This window comes from Delphinus delphis, chromosome 15 (assembly GCF_949987515.2).
Source record: "Delphinus delphis chromosome 15, mDelDel1.2, whole genome shotgun sequence".
NCBI lineage: Eukaryota > Metazoa > Chordata > Mammalia > Artiodactyla > Delphinidae > Delphinus > Delphinus delphis.
The window spans coordinates 73136062-73147546 of record NC_082697.1 but is presented as its reverse complement, the minus strand read 5'-3'; the positions used below and the strand labels follow the sequence as shown (position 1 = coordinate 73147546).

The 11485-nt window shown below is 43.7% G+C and overlaps 1 protein-coding gene across 2 annotated transcripts; it reads left to right on the top strand.

The window, feature by feature from the left end:
- Positions 1-6585: 6585 nt before the first annotated feature.
- NUPR2 (nuclear protein 2, transcriptional regulator) lies at positions 6586-10352 on the top strand. 2 transcript variants are annotated; one of them, XM_060032188.1, is made up of 2 exons: positions 6586-7377; positions 7680-10352. In XM_060032188.1, exon 1 carries the CDS (start codon positions 7075-7077, stop codon positions 7369-7371), a length of 297 nt encoding a protein of 98 aa, XP_059888171.1. In that variant the 5' UTR covers positions 6586-7074; the 3' UTR covers positions 7372-7377; positions 7680-10352. The 2 variants fall into 2 exon arrangements, with proteins under 2 accessions (XP_059888171.1, XP_059888170.1); XM_060032187.1 differs by having other exon boundaries at positions 6587-7405.
- The last annotated feature ends 1133 nt before the right edge of the window (positions 10353-11485 follow it).

Genomic DNA, 11485 nt, shown 5'->3' with positions numbered 1-11485 from the left:
GCAAACAGGAGAGGATGGACCCAGCCCGGCAACGGCCAACTTAGCAGTCTGAAGACGTGAGCTGTTCAAAATGTGGTTGATGCCTCTGATTTTCTGAGTCTACCTTTATTCCCAGGGCTCTTTGAATGAAACAAATTCACTTCTCCCGAGGAATCCTCAAAGCACACCACCACTGAGGGTGGATTTATCTTTCTAGAACTCATATCTTAAATCCCCCTCTTTAAATCCTCTCCCTCTTTAAATTACCTCCCATCCATCTGCAGGGATAGCAAACACAGATCTCAGTGAGGCAGGCAGCCAGCTTCAATGAGGAAAGGAGGCCCATGTAATGTGGGGACCAGTGGGAATTGTGGCAAACTGAAAGGCATACACATTCAAAGGTTCTTAAAACTGTGCTGGTCAAACCAAATGTATGAACAGGAAGCCCAGTTCAATCACCAGCAGCCAATGTGGGGTGTTTGATTCATATTTTATAGTACAAATTGCTCAGTATAAATTACAGGGCCCTTCAGGTCCAGCCACTCTTACCCACGTCCCTACACTCTGTTTATATGACATACTTTCACACATTCTCCCTGTTATCTTTGCTGGTTCATTCTTTTCCCCCCAACTTTTATTGAGCACCTAATATGTACCATGCACTATAATATTAATAGATGCTTAGGAAACAAGGGTGAACGAGAGTTTCAGTCCTCATGGAGCTTGTAGTGTAGTGTCGACAAAAAATTAATCAGTCCATCTAAGAAATGGAAAATTTTATTCAAGCCAAATTGAGGATTATAACCTGAGAACAGCCTCTCAGAAAGCTCCAGGAACTGTTCCGCCCATTAGAAGTCAAAGCAGTTATGTAAGTTTTTTGAGAGAAGGGGCTGTACATTAAGTGATGTATTATTGACAGTTTACACAATCCAGATCTGTGAGTGCAAAGTAGTGGGTCATCGTGACCCCTTACAAAATCAGGAAGGAATGTTATCTTTTAAGGAGTTGTCTTGTTGGTGCTAGGAGAATGTTGCTCTTTATGGCTGAGCAGGTATTTCTGCCTGTGGGGAGGTTTGGTCGATACATAATGCAGATACACAATGCACACTAGAGGGGAGAGAGGAGGCCAAAAGGCAGAGAAAAGTTTTTACGTTTAAATTTTTCTTTTCTTGCCACGAAGTATGAATTTCATGTCATAGTAGTGAGGGGACATACATGTTAACAGTTACCAGACTGTGATAAGCATTATGAGAAAAGTACCGGGTTTGACTGAAATATACACAAGGGGCGCCTAGCCAGATCAGAGAAAGATAGGTTTGGGAAGTCTCCTCCTCCGAGTAGACATCTTAGCCGTGGCTAAGGATGAGCTAAGGAAGCAAAGATGAGAGTGAAAGGGTGAAGGTGGTGGTAGGGAGAGGGTTTCCTGGAAGAGCGAACAGTACTAATAAAGGTTCCTAAGGAAACGAACATTCCATGTGGCTGGAGAGTAAGAATACAGGGAGGGGTGGCACAAGATGAAACTGAAAAGGTGAGCAGAGGCCAGATCTTTCCAAACCTTGTGACCAAATGAGTCAGATTTTGTCCTTGGGGGAATGGGCGAGACCAACAGTTTTTAATCAAGGACTCACATTTGTCTTTTAGAAAAATCTCTCTGGCTTCATTGTGGAGAACAGGCTGAACAAGGGGTGGAAGCAAAGACGATAATTAGAGGGCCCTCACGATAAACCAGGCAGAGACGATGATGGCCTGGCATGAGATGCGGCAGTGGGGTGGAAAGCATGGACCAGACTTGGGAGATAGAATTGATATAACTCAGAGATTTAGTGATGGTGGGAAGAAAGACAAGAGGAGGTGTTAATGATGAACTTGGAGTGCCCTGATCCCCTCCTCATCCTTTCAGCTTAATTCTCTCAGTCTTCATGGACCCTCTAGGCATCTTCTTACCCACTACCTCCAATACTCTGTCCCACTACTGGAGTAGCACACCATATTGTATAATGGTGAGAGACTGGGTGTCCTTCTTCCTTGTTGTGTTGGGCAGAGACCCTGTATCACTCAGGGTCAAATTGGGAGATGGAAGCCACACAGCAATTTGAACAGCGAAATTTTAATACATGTAAGTGTTAACTATAATAGGGCATTTGAGTAAAGTGGGATTGGCTGCTAGCCAAAAAGTAAAGAGAACTCTAAAGGATACAGGATTGGCATATGTAAGGTGCACCCATCACCCCCTAAGCTAAGGTAGAGGACCGGGGCTGAGATCCAGACCTTGTGGAGAGTTACACAGCTGCGGGTAACTGGATGGCACAGAAGTCGCTCAATGCTGGGCCAGTGGTGAAACTGAGAGAGGCCCTGTGAGGCTCCCAGGTATAGAGGCCCTTTTGTCCCCTGTTTCTTATAGGCAATACTCCAGTCTCCATGACCCTCCTGGAATTCCAAAGGGCAGATTCGAACAGTTGCTCATCAAGGGAGGAGCAGGCAAGAAACCAGCTGAGGTCAGATGAAAGGAACCAGAGAAGTTCATCCAGATTAGGAGACCCACCATCTGAGATGAGATTAAGGGAGTGCAAGCGGGCGCACTCACCCTAATCTTGTCAGAGACCCCACCTTTGAACCATCGTTGTAAAACCCCTCATCAAATCCTCCCAGGTTGGGACACATAGTTTTTCCAGGCAGGAGTCCCCCTTTGCCTGGCAAAGTAATAAAGCTATCCTTTTCTACTTTACCCAAAACTCTGTGTCTGAGATTTGGGACCGGTGTACAGAGAAGCTGAGCTTTACACAGCAATGGTAGTTGCTGGAAATTTGCTCTCCAGAACTTGCCAGAAACTACCTTCTAGGGTGTCAAGGAAAGTCATTCTTGGAGAGGTGTCTCAATGGAGGCACCCTGACACAAAGGCAACCAAGGATGGGAGGATTCAGGGGAAAACTACTGGCTGGGTGGTGCTGGCCACTGTCACTGCAGGAGCGGGGCTCTGGAAGAGCTACATGAGCTGCAGAACCCTGGTGCTGGGGAAGCCATCTGCACTGCAGGAGCTGAGCATTAAGGAACCCATGCATGCTGCAGGAGCCTGCTGAAAGAGGACATTAGAATGAGAAAGGAAACCCCTTCCTCCTGCAATTACTCTCCGGAGCCCTCACCTCACAAAGACTAACATTGTGCCAACTGGTAAAGAAAAAAATACTTAAATGGTCCAGCACCAATTTTTGCACAGCAAGCAATGAAGGGTGAATTTGGAGCCAAAAGGCAATAAATTGGTAACTGGCACAGACCCCATATTGTTTATCACAGCTGCTGGAGTACCACAGGGGGCTAGAAATCAATATGGCAAGGAAGGTTAGGAAAGGAGAAATGTATATTCAAGTCTGTTGCCTACTTTTAAACTGGGTTGTTTTTTGGTTGTTGTTGAGTTGTAGGAGTTCTTCATATATTCTGGATATTAAACCCTTATCAGATAAATGATTTACAAATACTTTCTTTCATTCCATAAGTTGCTTTCTCACTCTCTTCATAGTGTTCTTTGATGCACAAAAGTTTTCAAGTTTGATGAGGTCTAATTTATCTATTTTTTCTTTTGTTGTCTGTGCTTTTGGTGTCATATCCAAGAAATCATTGCCAAATCCAATGTCATAAGGCTTTTCCACTATGTTTGCTTCTAAGAGTTTTATAGATTTAGAGCTTATGTTTACGTCTTTGATTCATTTTGAGTTAATTTTTGTATTGGATGTAAGGTAAAGGTCCAATTTCATTCTTTTGCATATGGATATCCAGTTTACCCAGAACCAAATGTTGAAAAGCATTTGATCATATATGCAAGAGCTTACTTCTGGGTTCTCTATTCTGATTCATTGGTGTATATGTCTGCCTTATTCCAGTACTACATGTTTTGATTACTGTAGCATTTGTCTCTTAAATCCTGTGAAAAATTAAAAGTGGGGTTACAAAAAAATTTATAACAATAGGTTTTATTTATTTATTTATTTTGGGCTGTGTTGGGTCTTCCTTGCTGCGTGTAGGCTTTCTCCAGTTGCGGCGAGTGGGGGCTACTCTTCGTTGCAGTGCGCAGATTTCTCATTGCGGTGGCTTCTCTCGTTGTGGAGCACGGGCTCTAGGCGCGCGGGCTTCCCTAGTTGCAGCACGTGGGCTCAGTAGTTGTGGCTCACGGGCTCTAGAGCACAGGCTCAGTAGTTGTGGCGCATGAGCTTAGTTGCTCCGCAGCATGTGGGATCTTCCCGGACCAGGGATCGAACCCGTGTGTCCTGTATTGTCAGGTGGATTCTCAACAACTGCGCCACCAGGGAAGCCCCAACAATAGGTTTTTATATGTGCCCATGTATTTACCTTTAACAGGGATCTTTATGTCTATATCTGGCTACAAGTTACTGTCTCGTGTCCTTTCATTTCAACCTGAAGGAATCCCTGTAGCATTTCTTGTAGGACAGGTCTAGTGGTAATGTGTGGGAGAGTGGTATGGGGGGGAGGGGGAATCGGATGAAGGTATTCAAAAGATACAAACATCCAGCTATAAGACAAATAAGTACTAGAGATGTAACATACAACATGATAAATATAATTAACACTGCTGTATATGATATACAAAAGTTAACAGAGGAAATCCTGAGTTCTCATCACAAGGAAAAAAATGTTTTTCTATTCAATTTTGTATCTATATGAGATGATGGATGTTCACTAAATTTACTGTGGTCCTCATTTCATGAAGTATTAAGTCAAATCATTTCACTGTACACCTTATACAGTGCTGTACATCAACTATATACCAATAAAACTGGAAGAAAAAAGATATATCAGGGTAACCAAAGAGTCTGAATTCATGAGGGAAAGAATTCTAGCTAATAAGTGTGGAAGAAAGGATTGAATTAGAAAATTACCATTTCACAGCCCCTAATGAGATAATAGCAGATGAACAAAACAGCAAATAAAGCAATGAACTATGGTTGAAACTATTAGATAAAAGCTTAATGTGGAACTATACAATTGCAGGGGCAGGCTGTCACCACCTGAGCCTACTGATCACTGAAACTGGGACCATGAGCTATTGCGGGTCTCCTGGTGTGATACCAACACACATCACCTCCTAGCCTCTAGAGCCAACCTCCATTTACACAATATGGGAGAGAGAGGAAGAAGTTAAATGACACGACAAGGAAACAGAAAAATCCACAAAGTGGGGCATTTTACAGGACAACTGACCCAGTTTTTGCAGCAAGTCATGACAGGAAAAAATGAAAAGGGCAGGGGCCCACCCTAGATTATAAGAGACTTAAACACCATACAAGAAAATTTCATGTGTAGATTCTGTATGTATTCTGAGTTGTATGTTTTCTATTGTCTTTCAGACAATCAGAGAAATTTGATTCTGGACTGGGTTTTAGATGATAACAGGGCCAAGTTGACTTTGTCAAGTATGCAAATGGCATTGAGGTTATGGAAAAAAGTCTAGTTTTTTAGAGCTGTATATTGAGATATACAGGAGTAAAATGACATAAGGTCTGCAGCAGAGCAAAACAGAAAGGGGTAAAGCAAACCTGACAGGATCTTGATAATTGTTGAATCCATGTGATGGGATACGGGAGTTCTTTGTTCTATTTTCACTTCTGAGAAGGTCTGAATATTTTCATAACAAATTCTAAAGAGAGTTTTTAAAAGAGATGATGTGTGGGAGGGTGGTAGAGGGATAAATATTAGCTTCTCTTTCCCAGTAGCAGGTGTAAGACACGTGGGTGGAAGAGAAAATCCTCTCTGCGTTTTATTAAAAACTCTCTCTTGGGATTTGCTCATTTAAGGAACTAACAAAATTGCCCTCAGAGCGTGGTATGTAGGCCACGCCCCACCAGGGATACTTCAGAGAGCAGAAAAAAAACTCAAATTGGCAACTTGGTCACAGACAGAAACTCAGCAAGATCAAATACCTGAAAAGGACTTTTTTTTAAAGTATTGAATTATTTTCGATCTATTAAAAAGAAAATCCCCGAGGGGATAGATGCAATTTTCCTGGGAAGAGAATTATCTGCGCTAGTTAAACCAAACCAAAACAAAGGCATTCTTCGCAATAACTCCCTGAGAGCAGCGTTTACGGAGACAGTAATTAGGTAATTAGACCGGGTAGTCACCGCAGAGCCTCGGGTGCCGCAGGGTGTTAATGACTCCTGCTCAGCTGTGCAGCTGCCCTCGGCGAGGAGGTAGGTCTGGACTTTTCTGAGCGTAGGCCACTCGGCCTGATTCCTCTCGCCTTTGCAGCTCTCGGGGAGCATCCTTCCCCCAACGCCCGCGGGGCTGGGCGCACCCGGGGCTGGCGGGTGGGACGCTGGGCTCGCGCTGGTTCCCCCGCGCGGCCGCTCCCAACTCTCGGCCCTCACCCCAAAACTGCCGGCGCATCAAGCTACCACAATTTTAGCGTCCCCTGGCCGCAGGGCTTGGGCACCTGCTGATAATCCGAAATTGCACGCGGTTCCCGGCCTTGCACCAGGCAGGGTGACTTTCCCTTCTTAATCGCTCGCTCGCTTAATACAGTTAATTCGTACCCCTTATCAAACACGTGGACTGTGGAAAGGAAAAAAGAACTAATGTGTGTATGTCCCTACCAGCCAGAAATACTTTTAGCATTCCACCGCATTTCCTTTCACTCCAGACATGTTTTAAATATATATTACTGGGATACCAGAGATATTACTTCAGAAGCTCATTTTTCACTTTGCATCATTTATTGAGCACTTACTCCTGTCATCAAATAGCCTAACAAAATGTTCAATGCTGATAAAAGTCCGCCGGAGTAATGCACAGCTCCCTGACACTTGATACTTGGATAATTTCCCATTTTTGACCGACATAAACAAGTGTTTGGTCTAATTTTGCCAAATACCCTTCTCGCTCAGGCGGCGCACAGGCCGGGATGGAGGAAAGGATCATGGTTCCAGGTGCCAGATCGCAGAGGCCTAGCGCTGAGTACCTTCCCGGTCCTGTGACGTCAGCCCTAGGCCCCGCCCCCTTCGGCGGAGCCAATCGAAGCGCTGGGGGGGGGCCTCCACAAACTTGCGCGCACGGGCGCGCTAGCGGCAGACCCTGAGGCTAGGCGCGATGGACTTGGCGTTTCCTGGTGTCCAGGGTCAGGCCCAGCTGCCGCCACCCGAAGCGTGGCCGCTGGTTGGCTCCAAGGAGGAGCTCTATGACTGTCTGGATTACTACTACCTGCGCGACTTCCCGGCCTGCGGGGCCGGGCGCAGCAAGGGCCGGACGCGGCGCGAGCGGGAACTGCGCACCAACTGGCGGGTGCCCGGCGGCCACGAGCGCAAGATCGCGCAGAAGCTCCTCAACGGCCAGCGCAAGCGTCGCCAGCGCCAGCTGCAGCCCCGGCCGCGCACCCGTCTCGCCTGAGTGCTGGTGCGTGCGGGCCCGCGCGAGCGCCCTGGTAACGCTCCGGTCCGCCCCCTGCGACTCGAACGGGGCACAGTCGCCCCCTCCTGAGGCTGCCCCGCGTAGCGAGTCATTAGCTGGGCTCCCTAAACTCCCAGCCTGTCTCCCGGCGGCAGTTAAAATTCTACCTTTTGGAATTTTTTAGTTGGGTAGAAGGGGCTAGGAAACGCAGAAAACATCTTTCTAAAAATACAAGTAAGGGATTTACTTCCAGTGTTTATGCACGGACTAAAGAGAATTGATTTTTGTTTTTGTCTGGTTTTCAACAGGATACCCATACCCAAAGGACCTGATAAAAGTATTTTCTCTGACTCCAGCTATAACTCCGGTCCTAAGGGGAACAGTCCATGTTGGTCAACAGAACTTCTTTTCGACATCGCTTAAGTTCAGTATCTTTTCCTCACTAATTGTTAAGTAACATCCAAGTGGGTATGCCTGTTTAGGGTTTTTAATTAAAAGAGCAGCAAGAATGGCATTTTAACTCTGCTGGTGTTTTTTTTAAGTTGCTGTGGTAACTTGTTTCAAGTACACGAATATTTGAGTTCTTATCTGCAAAGAAGACGTCACAAAGACGAATGTGGGCAGAACAAAGATAGGAATTCTCTGCGCTTTGACCCCACAGCAATCCTTTGAAGCGAATGCTAGCTCCATTTTACGGACGGGATTCTGAGGCACAGAACTCAAGTAACTTTCCAGAGGTCATACAGCTAATTAGAAAACCTGGCATAACAGATACTCAAAAACATTCACTCTTCCCAGCATCACAGTTTTCCTCAACTGTAGACATCCTTCTGTGGTTCAGAACCACCCACAAACTCCATGTCCAAGAACTAGGGTTATAGTTTAAAAATTATGCAGAGTATGGCAGGGTCCCTCTTCTTTCTCTTCACTCTGCATTCAGTCAGGTCTCTGCGCCCAGCGGTGAGTCCTTTGTTGGGGGAGAAGGGTGGTGTTCTGGAAGGAGCAACTTGAATTTTAATCCTAGCTATGGGTGTTCATCAATCTGGCATTCAGCAAACTTCTGAGTGGTAGCTACTTTCAAGTTCCACCATGCTTCAGGTTTTGCATTTGTAAAATGGGAATAATATTGGGTTACCTCGCCAAACAGGATTATAGATAAAATAAATAAAATGTGACACCCTTAAGGGCTTGGCACATAACCGGTGCTCAATAAATAGTAATTATTATTATTTTTTTTTTTGCGGTACGCGGGCCTCTCACTGTTGTGGCCTCTCCCGTTGCGGAGCACAGGCTCCGGACACGCAGGCTCAGCGGCCATGGCTCACGGGCCCAGCCGCTCCGTGGCATGTGGGATCTTCCCGGACCGGGGCACGAACCCGCGTCCCCTGCATTGGCAGGCGGACTCTCAACCACTGCGCCACCAGGGAAGCCCCAATGGTAATTATTTTTAAGTTTACAGAACGTGATCCCTCTTCTCCTTCCTCTCTAGTCACGAAGTCCTTTTTTTTTTTTTTGGGCCGCACCATGCGGCATGCAAGATCTTAGTATCCCAACCAGGGATGGAACCCTTGCCCCCTGCATTGGGAGTGCGGAGTCTTAACCACTGGACTGCCAAGGAAGTCTTAAATTCTTTCACTCACTTCATTATTTTAAAATGTCTCCAACATTCAGGCAGTGTGGTATGGTAGGAGTCTTCACTTTGGAGTCAAACACCTGTATGGACTTGGGAAAGTTGCTTAAACTCTAAGCATCTGTTTCCTTACCTATAAAATAGGGATGATACAGTACCTATTTCAAGAGTTCTTGTGAGGCATAAATGAAATAACGCACGTAAAGCTCTCAGTGCCTGGTATACAATAGGCACTCAAATAATTAGTAATAATGTCCACATCACCACTGTCTTAGCCTTCAGGATTTTTTTCCTTACCCCTAGTCTCCCTCTGCTATATCTCAGACATGTCCAGATTAATCTTCAGAAGACCATTTTAATAATATAAAGATCCTCAGTGCTGCTCTAACCTTGCAGGCCAAAAAGCTTAGATGCCTTATATTGTGCTGCAAATCATCTATTGCATTTCTGTTTTTTTTTTTGGCTGCATCGCGTCTTAGCTGTGGTACATGGGATCTTCATTGCGGCACATGGGATCTTTCCTTGCAGCGCGTAGGCTTCTCTCTAGTTGTGGCATGTGGGTTTTCTCTCTCTAGTTGTGCCACGCAGGCTTAGTTGCCTCGCAGCATGTGGGATCTTAGTTCCCCGAACAGGGATGGAACTCGCGTCCCCTGCACTGAAAGGCACTGGACCACCAGGCAAGTCCCCATCTATTGGATTTTCTTAGGTTTGTTTCTCATAACTTCCAAAAACACACTGGTTCGTGACACATGTCTTCTGTCCTCTAACTTCACCATATTCAATTCTGCTTCTTCCTTTGAATCTGTGCTGTGCTACTCAGTGTGCCCTTTACAATTTTAATTTTTCTAAAACTAATTTCACCTAACTGAAAGTGGCACCAAGTGCCACTTTCTCCCAGAAGCATTCATCCACACTGAATGTCCATTCCTTTAAAATCCTTTAGAACTTCATATAAACACCACTTAACCATTTGTTTTATAGTATTCTGTACTTTCAGATCAACAGTTTAATTCATTCATTCATTCTTTTTTGTCTGATATGTGCAAGGCACTATATTCATATAACGATGTCTTAGTTATCCAAAGAAAAAACTGCATTTACAGTGTATGGACCTTAATGTCTTAAACATCTCAGTTCCTACACAATTCCTGCTGTGAAGTACAGCATACCCAGACATGAGCTATGTTAAAGCAACACTGTAAGATGTTCTAACTAGATTTTGCTCATTTTAGATACTAGAGCTTTTAAAATTTAAATATGCTCACTGTAGAAGTTATGTGTATTAGTTACTTATTGCTGTGTAACAAATTACTATCTCAGTTTCTGTGGGTCAACAATTTGGGAGTGGCTTAGCTGGATGATTCTAACTCAGGGTCTTTCAGGAGGCTGGAGAGGAATTAGGCTCCACCTTTTGAAGGGAGTGTCAAGGAATTTGAGGACATATTTTAAACCACCAATGTAGGTTTAATTATTCTGTGTTCACTGTAGACAAATTGGAAAATACAGACAAGCCAAAAAAAAAAAAAAAAAAAGGAAGGAAGAAAGAAATCACTATCCAATGAATAACATCACTACTGGGATGTATATAATTACAGCCTTTAAAATATAATAGAACTTTCTCAAAATACAAACATACTATGTGTACTACTTTGTAACCTGCTCTTTCACTTGGTGTTTTGTGAAGATAATTCTCACTTCACATATTCTTTCACATTTTAAATGGCTGCATAGCATTTCATTGTATGTATGTATTACAACTTATTTAACTAATTGTATATTGCAGGACACTTAGGTTATTTCACGTTTTCCCTATTTTATACATTTTGTTAAATCAACATCCTTATGGCTAATTTCTTTCACATTCATGACTTTCTCAAATTCTTAGACATGGAATTTCTGGAACAGAGTTTGCACAGTTTTAAAACTTCTGATATTTACCACCTAATTTCAGTAGAATTTTTATTGCAATCATCAAAAGTCCACTCAGCCAAATATCTGTATCAAATATCTGTAACAATGCCTGCAAGAGTTCGTTGTTCAAATTTTCATCACTGTAATTGCATTTGTTGAGGATGACTGTGATCACTACAGAATAAGTTGGTATATAAATTTTACTAAAGTGTGAACTTCGGCACACCTAACCCACCAAACTGCAAATGATAGGTAGCAGAATTCTATTTATTTTCAATTCCCACTTTTTTGCTATTCATTTTAACTTTTTACATGTTCTTTTTTTTTGAATAGAGGTAATACATTAACTGTTTCAAAATCCAAGAGATAGAAAATGTTATCAGTAAAAGTCTCACCCCTGTGCCACTGCCTGAAGGCAACCAGTGTTATCAGCTAAAGATATTTTATGCATGGACACTATGGGCTTTTCTCTCCATTTCACAAACAGCACCCTATACTCAATTCTGCCCCTTGCTTTTTTCTCTTGACAATTTACCTTGGAAATCATTTCATATCAATACACAGAAAAACTTC